Here is a 20336-nt window from a genome sequence, read left to right as displayed (position 1 = left end):
CTCGTAAGTGTAAAACCTTGATAAATGCCAGAATAACGGGTTACCGAAAGATAAACCAAAGTGTAAACTAATATTTTGGATGTTAAATGGTAGAATTTATTCTTAAAATGGATATGAAATTAGAAATTCGCCCGAGGAAGTTTCGCCGTCATATATTAATATGTATATATAAATTATAACATAATTTTATCTTTTTTACTTATTCTTTTCTGAGTTAAAATGGTTCTTCGTTCACTTGAAGTCTTATGCAATTCATTCTTCAACTCCCATTATAGTAAAGAGGCTTGACAAGCACAATCCCCCATTAAACTCTAAAGTTAGTGAGGGCAAATCAAAGTTAAAACTTTACCCTTTAAACTCAGGGCTTTCTTCAAGATCACTTATCTCTGAAATGACTTTAAATTTACTACCTCGTTAGCTTTATGCTCGAGCACTTCGAGCTTGTCTAGGAATATACAATATAGGTAACAAAAAAAAAATGCTCAAGTAACTCCCATTCTTACTGAATATATACTGTAATATATATGATTTCTCTCGAATATACCTTGATAGCCAATGATGAGAACTTCTTGCTATTTGACAGAGGGAAATTTGATGAAGATCAAATATTAATTTTTGGAGCCGAGAGTGGGATTATTGACCTTGTTAATTACAAGCATTGGGATTGACGGAACTTTAAAATATTGCCCAAACATTTATTTTCAGCTCTTTACAACAAGTGCTGTTATATGACAAGCAAAATTCGTCTTTTCGCATTACCTCCATCTAAACCGTAGGAGATCTCATGGTAAGTCCCCCCCCCCCCCATAACAAATGATTAAGACACCCCTTATTATTTTCAAGAATTCCTTCAATTTGTTTCGATAGTTCTGAGCTCTTGAAGTAGAAACTTTTTTACATTTTATGCGGTAAGATTTATTTTTGCCATAATATATATATGAAGGCAAAAATTCCAAGGGGCCAAACATCCTAGAACCAAAATCAATAATTAATTATTCCATATGGAGACTGAAGCCATTTTTTCATTAGCTCTTTTTTTTTAAAGAAACTAATAAAAATATAGTTGAAATTGATAGTTTCACATTTCAACTAGGGAATTAATGAGTTTATAGTGCTTCTTGACTATATTCATATTATGTAAGATGTGCTCATACATGAACAAATAATAAAAATAAAGGAAAATCTTACTTTCGAGTACGAATGTTAAAAAGAATATTTGGAGATACAGACTAAACTTCCACATAGTTTCCTTCGTGATTCAATTTAGGGATTGTTCTGAAACAAATAAAAAATATATTAGTATAGTATTTGGATTCTCTAATATACACTGAAGAGGCCTCAAAAGTGAATTAATATTCAACCATGATGAGATTATTCATGCTACATATAGACATTTAGTGTTATTTTGAGAATCACTCTGAATAATTCAATGTGTTAAAATCATATATTTCTCTAAATAGGCTCTGAAACCATACAAGTACTTACTCCTGCTAATTCAACTGAACGATTCGATTTGAAATTTATGTACTTATTTCCAAAGATATGTACAATGTTCATATTACTTAGTTATTTCTACAAGGTCCCCAGAAAGTTAAGTTGAAAGATACTTTGATTTAATGACATATTTAATTGCTTGATAAGATTGAAACTGAACGCATAAGATAATAAAAACATTATCGCAAAACTTCCCTTCCCTTCACAACAGCTTAGACCCAAAATTCAAAGGACACCTCGTTTATATGGTTTAATGCACGATATGGCCTTCAAGGCTTCTAAATCCTTGCAAGGAGTTGCAACACCGTGACTAGATAAAGACAGAAATTTAACCACAACGGACAAAAATATTTAATTTCGAGCAATCTACCATCAAAAATAAATGTTTTTACAATTGTGGTTTCATTTTTGACAAGAACCACTGTCTTTTACAAAAAAATATTCCAAGTTTGACAATAAAATTTTAGTCATGTTGTAAACTCTCCTTCCTTTTCGGTAGTCATGGGCATGAGGGGTTGCAGAGTCCTTTATCGCCAATAGAACACATGGAGTAATCTATAACATGAGATACAATAAATTCTCCTTTAAAAAACCATATGGTTTTTTGGGTAGGATGTATTTTTATATTTTGGCTCAAATGCTATTGAGTAGAGAACCCTTTTCAAGAACTGTCACCTTAGCATATTTATATGGTATAAATATAAAAAATTAAATAAGTTTACGCGGACTCTGTATAGATATTTAACGATTTATTATATTGATTGATTCCAAATTATGTGTACATAATTTGGGGTTATTTTTAATAACCCTAAATAATGATTATTCAAGTTGTTTTTGCAAAATAGTGTGTATTTAGGCACACTAGAGTAAAGTCAATCAAGTTGTAAATAAACAAAAGTTATATGAGCAACTCCTCCAAGCTTTTAATTACATTGTTATTATAAGTACAATTTGAGATTGAGATCACACTCGGTATAAATGAACATAGGGGAAAACAATGGTTCTGAGTTATGAGGGTTTATATCGGTATATAATATTATACGAACCTTCCATGATTACTGCAACATTCATTCAAGGTCCACGGTGTCTACTGATCACCAAAATATGTTTTTTTTTTTGTTTCTTTCCTCCTATATGAAAGAAAAATAAATAGAAGAAAACTCTATTCAACGGAGCTTAGCTTCCTATGAACAAACAACTTGCGCGAGTTCACTACTTCTTATAGAAAAACTCCCGCTTTCTTTTTTTTTTCATTACCTACCTCCGCTTTTCTCCGCCATGCCCCCCCCCCTCCCAGTTCTCAAGAAACGACGACAAAAAGAGCGAAGAAAATGTAGTGATGATGAAGCACTTTATATATATTACTTAAGAGAGTATCACAGTACAATTAACCATGGGATGTTAATTGTGATACGTCATATATGACGTCACTTCTAATAAGAATCTACTAACTTGGCTATTGCCAAACACATTAAAACTTATAATGTACTTGTTTGTTAGCTTTTGATTTTTTTCTTTTCATTATTGACTCTCTAAGCCAGTGGCTCCCAATCCTTTAAAAAAAGTAATAATGAAACGACCCCAATTATTAAAATATCTTAACAATACCTACAAGAAACTGCCATATATTGCGAGGATGAATTATACATTATTTATTTGTGAAGTAACTATACATTCCATAGTAGATAATAGCCCAAGCACCATGATGTTTGTAGTCATTAAAAAGACTCCAATAACGATTCATACATAATTTTTGATGTTTTGAGTCAAGAATGTCCTTTCCTGAAACCTCTTTGACTTCTGCCCAGCAGCTTAGACCATTATTGCATGGTATTTTGACTCTTTTCTCACAAAAAATATAACCACTAAATGAAAAAAAAAAAAAAAAGTTGAATCGACGTAGCTCATGGACAACGCGCTCGGGAGAAATTTTCCTATTGAACTCAATGTGCGTAGGCTCACGCCCAGTCATTCCTATAGAAATAAATATATTCATAGGTTCGATTGAGTAAATGTAATACTATAAAGTTGCTTATACTTAATCAGCGCAACTACATCTAATCAATTAAAGGAACATAAAAAAGATTAAAAACATCCCAGATACTGGCAAATTTGGCTAAATCTAGCCAAAAACAGTTCCCAAACTATTGTTCATTTGACCCTTAATATATGTGGCTAACAATGTGCGACCCGTACATCTTTCATTCAGAGATGAACACAAAATTGGAGGGGATTTTATGCAAATAGATGACTTAAAGGCCATATTAACCCTTTAAAGTTCATGCCAGAGGCAAATAATATAAGTTATTTGACTATATGTATCAAAAATAAAGATTTTAATTCTACATATATTGAAAAATATATAATAAGAAATACAACGAAGCAATAATCATCGAGTATATAAGGCATATAAGTGTTGTAAAAGAGACACAAAAGTCATTGGCTCTCCTATTTGATTTGATTTTATTATCCAAAGCTACCAATAATGATAGAGCTGATGCCTTATATAGGACTTAAGCATTGATAAATGTGTTTTTAAAACTTCCATACGCGTCTGGAAACTCAAACCTTGTTACTTTTTGATAGATAAATTAGTGCCTTGATTATTATTTTTTGAATGAAACGTATAATAAAACTCCCTCTTCAACAAAGAGTAATGTAAAAATAATAATTTATAGAATGCTGAATATGATTTTTTGAAGGATTTATGGATGAGTAGCCATGATGGTCATTGAGAAGAAAGATGCAGAATTTATTCTAAAGAACTGAGAGTACGTACAGATGTTTTGTACTCTTTGAAAGCTGTACCTATATAGCTTATTAGTTGTTTTCGTTTTTTGTTGTTTTTCAATTAAAGCAACATTGAATTTGACTTACCTACCGTAGTTATGCATACCTATATTGAAGCAATCATTTTATTGTAAGTTATTAACATTACTTTTATATTGTACATTTGCAGGGTGAAAAAATAACAGTTAATCCCTTGAATTCTCAAACATGAACTACGATTTTCATCGGAACAGTAGAAGAAAGAAAACCAATACACACTAAGTTCAAACAATACACAATTTACTGTTCAATTTATAAAAAAGAAGATTTGCATTGCATGTCCGAACTTTTACTACAAAGAAGAAAAGTTTCTATATGGGTATTTTCTTTAAAGGTTCTTCTACTTTTTATTAGATCGTAGGGATAGTTAAATTTGTATTTATACTGTTGCAATATCCCATATGGGCAAAGACTATACCACTTACAATATTCAAAATCTTACTCCTGACCAATGAAACGAAGAAGAAAGCTTTTGATTTATTAAAAGGTGAAAATAATTTCGAATAAATTGTGAATAAGTGCACGAAATACAAACACACACTAAACTAATAATATAAAAAGAAATAACAGAAAAACAATAAGAAATTAGTCAAAGAACAGGTCGCTACATGCTCGTCAGCTGTTTCAACAATCCTGACCTAGAGAAATTAAATTTCCGTACGATAAAGAATGGACATTCAATAACTATTAATGAATAACAATCATCAATAATGACAGAATTAATTGGCGACCAAAATTAAAATCAAAGGAATTTTTCAAATATGTGGATTCCCTGAACAGGTCGAACAAGGAATTTACCTCTTGAATTCTTCAAATTTAATGTCCGCACAGCACCATCTCGACTCACAACCTTTTCCATAACTCAACCTAACGGTCTTTCTTGAAGTACGTTTTCCTCAGATATCAGTACAACGTCATTGACTTGAATTTCAACAATCTATTTCCTCCATTTTCCTCGTATCTGGAGTAGTGGTAAATATTCCATGGACCACCACTTCCAAAAATCATCAAAAGACGGTTCAGGTAATTATTCAGACCCTTTAATTTCAGAACCTTACCTCGAAAATTGTAAAGAATCCTCAGAAGTTGAGATATACATAAATATAATGGGTTTCAAATCCCGAGGATTGGAACTAAGAAATTTTAGGGGACGTTGATTTATAGATGATAGTTTTTCCAAGTATAACTTTGAGAAACCTATTTGCAGATGCAATGAGCCACTCATAAAATCCTCTTGTGAGTACGAAAGTCTCAAATAATAGAATAGGAAGTGCAAAACTTGTTGAATTCAAGTGAAGTCAGGATTTTGGATGCCTTCACAAACAATGTTTCATAGCTCAAAATTATCCTTTTGGAGTTATTCTTCGATTGATCATCCGACAAAGCACTTTGAGATATTTTTAATTTAAAACTGTTGCTAGCCAGGAGCAGCAAGGGATACCATGTGATACACGTACAAGAGATGGAATAGTAAAAATAAAGAAACACAATAGTTGCCATAAACTCAAAGCTACGTGCAATAAATCCATCATAGTTTTACATACAAAATTTGCATATTTTGAACAAATGATTTGCAACAGATAGACAAAAATAAATGGCAGAAAAAATCTGGGGAAATAAAATTCATAGAAAAACCTCCGTTAGTGACCATTCTTTTTTGATGTAATTAATGAGCTGAGGCTTAACGTTAACTCTGTGTCTTGTGCTTCTGGATTGTTGGTCACCCTGTCCCTTTTGCTTTGTTTTTTCCATTGTTTTAAATGAAGCTTTCAAATCAATAAAAAATACATAAGTAAAATTCAATTTGTAAGTTTTAATCGTCTTTTGTTACTTTTTCTAAGTTAAGATAATGCACTCAAACAGAAGTCAAACTAAAGTTACTGATTTTTTCCCGAACCAATTTGTTCTAATTATTAAGCAAGCAGATGATAAAACCCATTTCATTTTATATCCGTAGGTATACAATTATATTTTCCCTTCCCCCTCCCTAATAGAGAACGGTCACAGAAACAACAAAGACGGTTGGTACCTCTGTACCCACCTTTTTTGTTCTTTTGTACCACCCAACCTCTGTTTCAACTTCCTCTTCCGTTCTCTACGCTGTAGTGAATAGTCACACGCAACAAGACTCCATATTTTTTCCTTCTATTTATTCAACACTTAAACACAATTATTGGCATGGATTCCAATAGTCCATTGACGATATCTCAACTGGAATCAGGGATCCTCCAACGCAGGAATTGGTATCTCCAAGGACAGCACCGGTGTCTAATCTGATCAGCACAAGTGCTGATCCAAAGACATCACCACAAGGGGCCTCAGCACACACACAGGCAACTCCCCCATCAGGGATGTTATTCCCAATGTTTCCTTTCACTTCACCGAACACGGATTGGAACAAGGAGAATTATTTTAACTAATGTGATGGGATGGTGAATGCCTTTTCATCTTTAAAAAAAAAACACCTATATTTCTAAAATTGCACATAGTTTCATGGAAGTGGCATGAACTTTTAAGGCAGACTTTGAGTTTTAATTTTCTTCTAATTAACGCGTATTGTCCCAATCAACAGTTATTTCAGTTTTTTCAAGCAACTCTCAATGACCAAGGAATAAACTCAATCTACTTTTTTTAATTGGTGATTTCAAGCTCCATCTTGGGGCATCCAAATACTATGCCAATAAAGATATTCTGCAAAAGTTAATATCAAAACTAGATTTTATAGATATTATAGGGGTTCAGAACTCGAAGAGTCCTTTTTCATGAGAAGGAGAGACCAGTATTCTAGGATTTATTTGGCACTTGTATCCCCAATAATGTTTTGTCAGCTTAGAAATGCACCTTAAAAAACTGGTCCAGCCTCATATCATATAATTATTGATTTTGTTATACGTAGTGTAACATCGTATAAAGGTTATAAGGTACTGAAATGGATAATGGAGGGAGATGAATTTAAAGAGTTTCTTCGTTATAGACTCGGGACTATTTTTCATTGTTCTTTCTTGAGTTCAAGAGAAGCTGCTGTTATTAAGTTTTCCATAAATAAAACTCCTAAGAAAATTGTTGAGAGGTGTAAGAAAAAGTCACGGGAGTTTCAAGAAAACTTGTAGGAAATTTTGACAAAAGGTTCAATATTTTGGAAATATTTCCCTTCAAATATTGTCAATACTTACAAGATATCAGGTACAGTTGAAGAAGAGAGAAGGAAAAATACTCCAATTGAAAATGACTACAGTCTTAAACTTAAAAAGCTGAAGCAAAATGAGAGATGTGGAACTTAGAAGATTATTAAAAATATTTACAGTGGTCAAACTTGTACAAAGCTATTAGATATTTTAAGATGTTTCCAGATAGATTTTCAAATCCTCAAATACTGAAGGAGTTTATTTTGCTTAATTTGAAGGGAGTTCCAGAAAAAGCAGCTCTCTAATTCTACTGTTTGGAGTATCGAGTAGAAAAGTTAATGCTCCAGAGAAGACCATATCAATAGAATCTGCCATTTTAAATAGTAAGGCTCATATTGCGGAGAAACTGACACAATTGAAATCGATAAAAGTGGGGAAATTAAGAAGGATCTTCATTGCTGGAACTGCTCCGTATAATGCTTTTACAATTAAATTTTAAATGATACAATCTCAACTTGGAAGTTTGCAGGCAATCTTATTAAATTTCCTTCTTCATTCTCATCAAGATCCGTAATGGTTTTGTATAAGATTATTTGCAATTTTAAAAAGCTCAAAATCTTCAGATCGAAATAGTCCTTTACTTGTTTTTGTGCTATAATAATTATGTTTCTTAATTTTATGGTTACTTTTTTGAAACTTGATGGTGGTTTATTGTTTAATAATTATGTTAAAAAAATGTATATGAGTGAATTTTGGTATTTTTTTATTTTCTAGGAAGGTCATTTCGAAATAAAATGTTTGCTTTTATTTATATGATGCAACTTTTCTGGATAAACAAAGTAAAAAAAAAAACTGAATGAATAAATCTTTTCAGGTAGAAATTAGAAAAAAGCGCAATCTTCAAGTTTCACATTCCATATAAAATCTGGGACAGCCATTCAGCTCAAATTTTGATTAAATTTTCATTTGTAGAAGATGTGTAGAATTGTGAAATTTCAAACTCATCATAGCATATGAGGGTCTGATTAATTAGTATTTTAGTTATACACCCAATTACTACCACAAAGTTGATCAAAGGTTATGGAATCGGCTCCGTTTATTTGTTTGTCCGTTTGTTAGAATATTGCAATAAAAGGCACATCCCCATTTTGGAATAAACTTCGTAAAAATATTATATATGGTAATAGTAAGAGACTATAAAATTTTGAAAGATCAAAATACAAAACGTTAAAAACCCATAATGGACCAATATTTTTGAATAAATTGAGGGTGGCGGGTACTTTTGCATAAGGTGATTTTCCCTTAAGTCATTTCTCGTTAGGAAATTTGGCCTCTACGACATTTGGATTTATACATCGTTATTGTTAATTTTTGGTTAAAATTGATGTTCCCAGGGAATTTTTGAATCCAAATATGTATTGTATATTTTTATATGACGCATTAAATGATTGTGTCCTGTCGGATTAATGAGAAAATTATATTTTTTCCTCGTATTAGACTTGTTCAAATCCATGAGTCTTTTCTAACATGAATACTTCATCATGTCTATAGATAACTAATGACGGAGTAGTGATTAGAGCTTCTTCCGTTCCAATCAATGTTCTGTTTTTTATTTTTCTTATAATTCTAATTTTATTGACTGTTTTGTGCCTGGTTCGAACTCATTACATAGTGAAACTTCGATAGTATGTATGTATTGAACTGTTAGGGATAATTCCATCATTATTTATCTATAATTAAGGTGAAATATTCTTGAGACAAAATCGCTCTAAGGCTTACAAAAGTACTTAACGCCCAAATCGAAATAAATCACTCAATATGGAGACACGAAAAAAAAAGACCCGCCCCAGTGAGACACGGGAAATGAAATTTCCAGTCTTCCCCATTAATGAAAGAATTAATAATTTATGTGGATCATAATTATATCATCGACTAATGGTATAGAAATAATCCCATTGACACTCACTCTTTTTGAATAAAGGATTATACTCATTTTGTATATTAGTTGGTTTTTGACTATGACCTTAAAGTGTGACCTTTAGTTCTGAATATGATCTACAATTGTAGAAGCGGGAAATTTGAACTACATATCACCCTGTCTTTATTAAACATTATGGACATGCTTATAGGTAAATGTTGATCCTGTGCACTTAAACATCAATGTAACAGAATCTTCAACCAACTATGCATAGATTCTGTCAAAAAAGTACGGGGAATTGTTAATTTAAATTACTTGCGCTGAAGGGATTTAAAAACATTTTTTTTCTATGTAGGCAGCACAGTTTTTCATAATGATCGCAAGCTTGAGCGCATTTTTTAGACAAATTTGCTTGAAACAGCTGGATAAGGCAGTCTACCTCACTCGTGCTCCGCAATTTTTACAATGAACGAAATTATTGATCCAAGAGTCTGCCTAAAATTTTGTGCGTTGTAGTGTTGTCGTGTTGAAAATGTTAGAAAAAACATTCGGCAGATCAGTTTTATCAAAAACCCTTGCATATGAGTGGTTCAATGCATTCCAGGAGGGCTGTCAAAAGTCAAGGTGATGCTATCTCTTTGATATCCGCGGTCTGGTGCAGCATGAATTCGTTCCAAGGAACAAATATCAAAAAAAGTGTACTATATGCTCTTACTAAGAAGTTTGTGCGAAAATATCCGACAAAAACAGGCAGAATTATGGAAGAACAAAGAGTGGATTTTACACAACGATAACGTGCCATCGTACAGTGCCACAATTGTGAGCGAATTCAAAACCAAACAATAAATACCATCGACCAACCATCATTCACCTGATTTAGGACTTTTTATCCTCCCAAATTTAAATTGCTACTCCATGGAACCATTTTTGAGTCTATTGAATCCATAAAACAAAATTCGTGGAAGGAGCTAAAGACATTGCCAAAAAGGACTTGAAAAAAACGTTGGCATATGTGTATTGCATCCAATGGAGATTACTTTTAAGACGAAAAAATATATTTTACTAATTAAATGTGAAATTTGTGTTTTATTTAATGATTTCCGTTACTTTTTTGACAGAATGTATAATATATGTGTTACGGGCCATTGTGAAAATTAGGCATTTTGTAAAATGCCCATTAGACTGAGCTATGTGCAAAATGCCTAAGAAATATGCCAAATTCCCGGGAAATCTATTAAGTTTCCAATATGGGTGTCATTTTACGATCATTTACATTGTCAGGTAAAATTATTGTGGGTAATTTGATTGTTAAACAATTTATTGATAGCAATTTAATTATCAAGGATTTTATTATGATAAAATTCATTGTAAGCAATTTGATCGTGAATAATTTCATTGGAAGACAATTCATTCATTGAAATTTATATTATGTTCCGACAATTAAACTGTTGGATGATATGAAATGCAAGCGGTCTACCTACACAACCCGTTGGCCAGAGTGTATTATAGGATATTCAAAGGGGTTATCGATACGCTGGGAAGGGGTGACAGTGGGACATTACCCACCATTTAAACCTGCGGTTCACTTGCACAACCCATAGGCTGGAGTGTAGTATAGGATTTCTAAAGGGGTTCTTAATACTAACAGCAGCGATAGGTTTTGATCCCCCTTGATTAACAGCACACAACCTGTTGGCCAAGGTATATTTTGGAAAATAAAATGGGGTCTCTTGTGACAATTTCTTACCATACAATAGTTTGATTGACCGAATACAAAATAAATTGCATTGAAAATGTTCATCATTATCAATTTGCTTGCAAAGAAATTGTATCATAATCAAATTCTTAAAGATCAAATTGCTTGCAATGAATTGTTTCACAACCCGTAATCATTTCGCTTGAAAATGTAAGTGAACATCAAATGAATACTCTATTGGAAATTTTATAGATTGCTCGGGCAATTGCAAAATACCCGATTTTCCACGCTGCCGGTACATATACAGGGTGATGCAGATAAATTGGAAAAATCTTTAAGGTTTGTAATAAATGAACTAGACCGAGTAGAACCATATTTTTTTAAATGTTCCTTTAATTGTTCAAATAGAGTTGCAATAATTAAATATAAGTAAACCTTATAGTATTACTCCATCTGATCTAAGCACATTGAGTTCAAGATAACAATTTCTCTCGAGCGCGTTGTCCATTGAGCTACGTCTTTCCATTTATTCCAGTTTTTTATAATTTGAAGGCTACATTTAATTTTATTCACTTATTCATAATGAGATCTGCCTCTCTTGATAACCTCGGCCACACGGCGTAGGAACCTTTGGCAGGGCTGGGTGACCTCGTTCAGATCCGCTTTGTCATTGTACTTGTAATGAAAAAAATGGAGGAAAACAGATTAGCTGTCATGACATCAAGGACTTACACTAATAACTCATCATGTTACTCTCCGACAGGCATGAGTACAGATACTTGTGGTGACAATTTATACATAAATCCTCTTCAATGCATAAAATAAAAATATATCGGCTTTAGAAAAAAAGTTCGACTCATGTTGACAAAAAATGAAAAAAAACTCGCCTTCTAAAAAATGATTAGGATTTACAACCATATACATTAGGGCGAAAGTAATTTCAATTCTTTTAAAGTAAATGCCTTAGTGCTGTTGTAGCGTCTCCTGCAGGCCTTGGACTCCACGTGTGCTTAGATTGAATAGTCTCAAGGATTGTGGTCTGGGTTCTGTGGCGGTCAGAAGTCCTTTGCCCAGATGTGCATGTTGGCCTGGAGCCACCCTTTGATTTTCTGTATAGTTTGGACAGATGATCCATCTTTTTGGAACACCCAGGGATAATTTCCAATGATGGATTTGATGGGAGAACTTTGGTGTGCATAATTTTGACGTACTCATCCGCCTTAAGCCTGTATCCTAAAAGGAACTGCACGGGGTTCACGGTTTTTCTATTGGATGCAACTAGGTATAACATCATCACTGAAGCTGGGTGTTTGGGGGTGGGGATATGTCGGTACTTCTCTGCTACATCTCCAAATGTCACTACTCGATCATTTTAAGAGTAGAAGACAGGGTCAACTGCAAAGAACTTCTTATCAGAAAAAACCACAATGAGTCCATAACTTCCCTTGAGGTGGTTGAAGACCTTTTTTGCACGCTCTACATGGACTGTCCCATTTTTTTTTTTGCCAACAAAAGCCACGGAGTATGCCGCAGAGACTTTCCGCATAGCTTTTTTAAAACCCTGGACACCCCTGGTCATCTTCCTGGCCATATCAGCAATTGAGGAACTCGGCTTTTTTTTAAAGGCCAACTTGAGGCAGTTGACAGGCACTGAGGGGTTCCTGCCTGCTCCTGCATAGTGTTTGTGGTCCTCCCACACCTTCCAGGGCATGGAAACATTCCAAATCGTCTTCCTCGAGGCTCCAGTTTGCTCCCAGATGGCCTTCAGGGACAATTCCATGTAGAGTAGCGCTGGGATCTCAACTCCCTTCTCATACTGTGTGCTCATGATGGCACTAGGACAATGTTTTTCTAGGTAATCGATAGCTAATAATGTGTTCTACAAAATGATTAATTGGAATTTTGTAAAAAAAAAAGGACTCATAACCTCTCAAAATTTGCATAACAGATATGAGTTAATTATAACAGTTGGCTCAGTGGATACATAGAAGCATTAAATTGAAAAAAAAAATCTCACTTTAGTTATTTGATATGATACAATTCCTTTTTTCTTTTATTTCAAGTGTTTTTGTTCGTTGTCTATTAAGATGAATTTTTTTATTATTTTACTTTGATTTGAAACATTTTTTTGACTTAGGACATTAGTAGGAAGTCTTTTGAAATTCTATACCGTTTGCTTCTAAGGATAAAACAAAGGATTCTTGCTGGAGTTTCTTTATAAGAGAAGGTGCTTTGATAAAAGTGGATTGCATGAAAGTTCCAAATACTAGGCAGCAGCAGAAGGTGGCATTTTTATTGCGTTTAAAATAAATTAAAGGAATGCTTCATTAATCTTGATAATCAGACGTGAAGGGGAGAAAAAATAAAATAAGTTTCAGTTCCTACTTTTTTCTGTTATTTTTTTTCTACCTTATCTTTACGACTGAACATATAAGTTGTAGGTTTTTTTTTGTACTTTTGTAATGAAACTTCATTAACCAAATTAGTATTTTTTATTTGAAAATCTAGAGTGACTTGGTTATTATCTGCCTTTGAATCCAAAGTTCCATCATCAATATCAGTTAGTGACTTTACTGGAAGATGTGTCTCTCAAAGTTTATCCAAAATAGACAATATCTTCTTTACTTTGGTGCAGAGTCCTCAACTATTGGTACTTTGACCAAATAAAAATTTGACATTGATCCAGTGGCCAATAAATTATTCATAAAAGTTTAATTACGGGGAAAATACTATTTACTTTTTGGATTTCCAATTTCTCAGTAAATTTCAGATTTTCAGGATTCAATTTCCCATTTTTGTTGATGTCGTCATCATTTCTGCATCCAAGATCCTAATGATGTGTACATTAGGGCGGTTTCGTTTACACCTAGTTCAGAAAAGTTGGGATAAAGCGAAGAAATGTTTCTATGCAACCTAAATATATGTATTTTTAGTGATAAAAATCGGTTGTATTTTTGGAACTCCACCGGTTTTTTCTGAGTCGGCAAACTCCAAAAAGTAAATTTTCTTATGCTGAACCGTTGTCATAATTATTTAATCCCAGAGGAGTTAACTTCCTTTTCTACTTCATTCAATTATTTTCAAACCCTTATTGAAATTTGTGCGTGCTCATAAAAGACATTTGTTGAGGAGTAATTTTTGCAAGTCCTTATTGGACTCAGAGTATAATTGAAATTGATTTCCAAAAAAAAAATATACATATAAAAAAAATTCAATCCAAGATCTTCCTTTTATAAGATACGCTATGTAATATCAAGTAAGTCCAGGGCATCTCTCAAACATAAGCAGCAGAAACCTAGAACTCTATTCAAGCTCATATGGTTATGAATCCAGGCTAGAGTAATACAATTCTATCAAGACATATGTATATAATTTATACATAAATAGGTACTTAGTTCTATAAATAACTATTATTTAAAAAATGTGATATTAAAATAGATATCAAATTAAATTTATTTTAGAATATGTTAAACCTTTTGTTAGTGAAGGAAGATTTTCTACAACCTGAATCTGTTTAAAATGGATTCATTTGCTGTAAATTTTAAGTATGCTTCTGAAACATCCTTCATAATAAATGAAACTTTTGTTGTTGCGAAAATGTATTTTCTTGTAAAAAAAAATGCCTTTAAGTCGTTTTTTTTTGTTTTTCCCATTTCATTTCTTTCAATTTAAGGTATTGTTAGTAATATAGTATCAACTTTTATTCCATATATCCGACGCAACCTCATCAAAATAAATGAGTGTATTTTTAGTATATAAAATTAGTTAAAAATAATTAACATTTCATGGAAGTTTTTATCCAAAGCGAAAATATAATGTTTCAACCATAATAATCACATAATATGTATATTTTGTTGATCCCCAGATCTAATGTTGTTAAATTAATTAGCGTAATTTTGATTATAGGTATAATCATCAGTCAATCATAAAATAAAATATTCTCAATAAAAGTATGTTCACTAACGGAGTCTTCACAAAAGATAACATGTAGCATATTATACAACATCAAACATGATCAAAATACTAAATGGAAACAATATTTCAAATCTCAAAAGTTATTACTTTGAATCCATTGAAGAGTTGAAGATCGCTTGTATAGGTAATAAAATTATCATATGGAATTTTATACTTCAGGATTGATATTTGCTTAATTTTGATGATTTTTGGTGGGATATTGATCTTCCACTATCACTATGGCTAAGCAGGAAATACTGGTTCCATTATAAGTTTATTAGAGTACAATTTTAAATGTTTCCCAGTATAACAAAGTAAATAGAAAGATCTTGTTAAAATACGAAATACATTAAAGTCTAATTATATGTTTGTAAGAGTATTCAGGAAAAGGCCATTTCACATAGGGGTGGGGTAGATCTATGTATTTTCTAATTTTTAACATATTTCTAATTCCATTTACAATTAAACATGCTTCTCCATATGATTAAACGTGCTTCACCCTCTATTTTTCTCAAATAAGTTAAATTATAAATGATTCTATATTTAATTCTGTTATCTACTACATTGGATCAATAGCATATTAAATAATGCTCCTTGTGTAAAGAACTACATAGGTTGGGAAAAAAGTAATTTCGTATTTTGCGCTTTATTTCAATGCTTTTTAAAAAGTGTTACAATTATTCCATTTAAGCCAAGATTGCCCCGTTCTGTTCGATAATGTTGCCAATGAGAATGCAACTTCATAATGCCCTTCCCGTAAAAGCACTTTGGCCATAGACTGCAGCAGGGGGTAATCACTTAGTGAGAGACTCGGACTGTATAAGATACTGGTTAGAAACTTCCCATCCAACCTCTTGGAGCATCAAGATTCCTCTTCTATTAGAGTTTTTTTTTTTATCCAGCCTTTTGAAAATGGTTCAAAATGTTTTATTGATCCATGTTCAGCTCCTGGACGATGCTACGCCTGCTAAAGTGACGGTCTATCTCGATATTTTCCATGATTTGTTCGACATTTTCGACGAAAAGCCTCCCAGTGCGTGGTGCATAACTTACCACCACTAAACCAGAATGAAAGGGCTCGAACCACTGTTGTGGAACATGAAACGAAAGAGTATCGGCCCCATAGACATCGTAATTTTTATTGTTCGCATTTTTTTTTCCTTTCAGGTAGTAAAAATGTAAATGGCGAATTTCTTCCTTTGAGACCTCCATACTCTACGCACAATATTTCACGACTGAGTCGACAAAGTGCAATACTGTCACAAAAGCGTTTCTAGTATATACTCACACCTTTCTAAAAACTTATTGTATGATCCGATGTGATCAATAATGAACAAGATATACTAAGTTAAAAAAGGGTGGAAAATACGAAATTACTTTTTCCCCATCCTAATATATAAAGAAATTAGAAGGTAAGAGAGAGAAGAGAAATGGATTGGAGGCACCAGAGAGAAATTAGGTCTTGTTTCTCCTTTTTGGGATTTATTACTTGTATCATCAAATAAATGTGAAGAAATTGAAATGCTTTTCCTGTCTTAAAGTTAATGTGTTTGAAGCACTTTAAATTTACACTATGTACATTGTCGGTTTTTTGTTTTTTTGTTAAAAATATATGTATCTTCCTTATGAGGGAATTGGAATTCATCTTATGGATTAAGAGTTGTGTGTTTATAATATTATGTGCTTGAAAGGGTGAGCTAAATGATGCTTTAAATTATAGATGTGGAGGTAGGTACGTATTCCATGAGGGTTAATATATATCAAGGATGAATATTTGTAGAGTTGTAGAAAATATGCCTTTACTATGGCTTAAAAAATGTTTTATGCAATCTATTCATTATTTTTTTTCCAAAGCTGCATTTATTGTTCATAACAGATGGAGGGTAACACTGAGGATTTGTAATGGGGTTATACTGGGTTTTTCAAAAGTCTTTGGCTGTGGTTTGATTGTGTTACAAATAACCATGAACAACAGATCAGAATGAGTTTGCACAGAAAAATCTTAAAATATGTTTCTACTTACACATTATGAAGACTATTATTTATGAGTTTGATTTCCACTAGCTTCTATGACAGCCTCCATACGAGGTCAGAAGGTAGTAAATACTATAGAAATGTAAATTGCGGATATCCTCATCCAATGGGACTCCACAGACGCTTTGAGGTTAGTAATGTTGGTGTGGGGAAATCTACTCTTTAGACTAGATATGCCGCCACATTGGAAATTCCAAGAAATTCAGATTAGGGAGCTCGGAGCACCATTCTTTTGGAATACCCACGACTTCTTCCCAGACTTCTAACAGGTCTTGTCGATCTATGGCAAGATTTGGCTTTTTAATATCTTTAAGTAGTCAGCAAACTCAGGCATGATCATGGTTAAATTCACCATGAGCTGCATGATCAACATTTACCTCTTAGGTAAATTTTATTGGTGTACCACTTCTTGGCCGATTTTTAATGCTTTTTTCATCCTCCACAAGCTTTATGACTTTGCACACTGTATGACAGTTAGCCTTTAGCTTCTTAACAATGTCAAAGCTGCTATGGCTGTTGTGGACCAATGTCACAATACTTAAACTTTTTGCTACCATTTGTAATAATAATTAACATATAAAATTGTTACATTACTTTTCCTTGGCTAAGAAATATATCTCCAGCTGATTTAATTGTAACATAACAAAACCTATTAAATCGTTGCCATATCGATGGTCCAATATTTTTCGAACATCTGGTAAGAATAAGTTCGTGTTAGACTCAATTCTACCTATATCTTTGCTAGTTACGGAGTGGGGCTTTCTTAAATTTCTACCTCTCATTGGTAACTAATCTAATGAAACGTCATGATAATTAAGTAGATCTCCTCACAGACATTCTTATCTTGTCTAGTTTACTATGTCAATTTTTTTTTTTTTTCATACCAAAAGTGCTTAGCGTTTACACGTTTACAACTCTATAGTTGGGGATTTACACATCATCTGATTTAGGATATACCTAGATGCGCATACCAGCCTTATTTCTGAATATGATTATCTTATATGATCCTATTTTGAAAAAATTGTTTAAGCTCTTGTGTTTAGTGAAAGCCTGTGAATTATAGCTATTGATATGAAATACTCGTATCTTATTATTTATTGATAATTATTAAGTTCTTTAATATTAATATAAATGTAATAGGCTGTGGAAAAAGTAATTTCGTGTTTCCCTCCCTTTTTTTAACTAAGTATATATTGTTCATTATTAGCCACATTGGTCCATATGGTAACCTGTTGTAAAGTTATGGGTGTACAACAAAAACGATTTTCGTACTGTATTATGGTTGGCCGGTTAAGTCGTGAATTATAATGCATCGAATATGGAGGTATCAAAGGAAGAAATTTGCCATATTTTACATTTTTACTAGCTAAAATTGAAAAACACTTCGAAAACGACCAATATAATTTGCAATGTATACGGAGCCAATATCGATTGCACAACAGTGGTTCGCGTGATGTTTTTCTCTCTCTCAATTTTGCCCTCTACTGTGAACAACTCGACCGTTTGAAACTGGAGATCCAGTAGAAGCAGCCAGCATTGGTGAATAGGAGACAACAAGACATCATCAAGGCAACGTCCGGGCGCAACCATATTTGACGACGCACCAGAAGCTTCTAGAGCTTGAATGTGAAGTTCTTATGCATCCACCCTACAGTCGGGACGGACACCAAGTCACTAGTAACTGTTCATGTCTATGGCCAACACGCTTGGGGATAACAATTTGGCTTAAATAGATGCCTGTGAAAATTTTTGTCCGAGTTTTTGCCAATAGGGACAAGGGCTTCCACCCGAAGGGCATTATGAAGTTGTATTCTCGTCTGCAACAAGTTATCAAACAGAACGGGGCATACTTGGGTTAAATCAAATGATTGTAACACTTCTTATACAGCGTTGAAATAAAGCAAAAATACGAAATTTCTTTTTACTAACCTATTATATGGTAACTCTGAGCGATCACTGCAGTTAATCAAGTCTTAAATAAGGAAGGGAGCTGTTTTTTTTTTTTTTTTATCTTAACAAATCAGCTCCCATGAAATATTTAATTAATACATATGTCCTCTACAAACATTAACAAATAATGATGACAGGTTCTAAAAATATTAAATTATACATGGCTTGTCAACTAACATAATTTAAGATTGATCTACAGTGGGGTGAGCACTTTTTCACGCTTTCAATAATAGTCTAAGTGATACTATTCAAATATTTTATTTATTTTCTTTGTTGAACTTCTTTTTTTTTTTTTAATTTTGTGTTAGTGAGGTAACGCCGTGTGGAGTAGCCGCAGGGACGCGTTAAGTTGCTAACATAAAAATATACATTTTATTTTGTTATCAACTACTGATTTTTGGGGTGTTTTTTTTCTCCTAAGGAGTGTTCTGAACGTTGATTGGCTGAACTAAAATTAGTTCCTTGTAAGTAATTACCAATTTTCAACAAATAGTGAACAATAATTCGTAGTTGGAAGAATTAGCTAACTAGTAACTGATTTTGGGATTTTTTACTGTTTCTTTTCGGATGAAATGTTATGTGATATAAGAAGGGTAACAATGTAGACAATCCAGTTGTTCACCTAAAGTGCATTTTATTTTTCCTACGTTTGAAAAAAATATCATAAAACTAATTTAGATAGTCTGTTGATGTTGGTTCAAAACTAAAGGACTCTAGGAGAAGAGTGAATATGAATATCGACCAAAGAGTCATAACCTTCTCTGATTGGTTTAAATGATCTACTGTAGATTTTTCCCTATTTGAACAAATTATCCCATTAAACATTCAATTCCTACACCAAATTGAAAAATTGTAGGTGGATTGATTTTTAAAAATAAGATTGATTTAATGTTATGTTGCTTGTGTTAGATTATGTATAAGTTTCTGCTCATGATTAAATTGATCTACAAAATTTATTCCATATGTTTCATTAATAACTAATAAGCAATAAAAGTAAATACATTTAATTGTGCCTTTACATGTCAGAGTCAAATTTTTTCTTTATATTTCATATAGCACTCTTATAAAAACATGATTTTAATGGTCCAAATCGTTTTCAAAACTTTTGAAAGCTGTTTAATGTTCATTGAATTCTTTATTTGAAGATTCTGAAGGTTTCAATAGAATTTATTCGGTCGTTTTTGAATTTATCGAGCAGTTGTAGAGAAACTATGAAAAATAATTTTAAAATCGTTTGATCAATTTCCTAAAATGGGAAGAAAAAGTAGAAAAAGTTAAAAAAAAATATTATTTAATATATACAAACAAATTAATTACAATTTTATATTAAAACAAT

The 20336-nt window shown here is 32.6% G+C and overlaps 1 protein-coding gene across 2 annotated transcripts in view; it reads right to left on the bottom strand.

Annotated features, from left to right (window-relative positions):
- Window positions 1-2686, bottom strand: part of LOC121129185 (lachesin) — a 60654-nt gene extending 57968 nt beyond the window's left edge. For both annotated transcript variants that reach the window (XM_040724864.2, XM_071893466.1), the window contains exons 1-2: window positions 2541-2686; window positions 1189-1275 (exon numbers count right to left, since the gene is read on the bottom strand). In XM_040724864.2, coding sequence (XP_040580798.1) covers window positions 1189-1243 — 55 coding nt within the window. In that variant the 5' untranslated portion in view covers window positions 1244-1275; window positions 2541-2686. The remainder of the gene's footprint in view (window positions 1-1188; window positions 1276-2540) is intronic.
- Between the last annotated feature and the right edge of the window lie 17650 nt (window positions 2687-20336).

The sequence above is a fragment of the Lepeophtheirus salmonis genome, chromosome 14 (genome assembly GCF_016086655.4).
Source record: "Lepeophtheirus salmonis chromosome 14, UVic_Lsal_1.4, whole genome shotgun sequence".
Taxonomy (NCBI): domain Eukaryota; kingdom Metazoa; phylum Arthropoda; class Copepoda; order Siphonostomatoida; family Caligidae; genus Lepeophtheirus; species Lepeophtheirus salmonis.
Note: the sequence above shows the minus strand (reverse complement) of the source record. Positions and strands in the feature narration are given on the sequence as shown.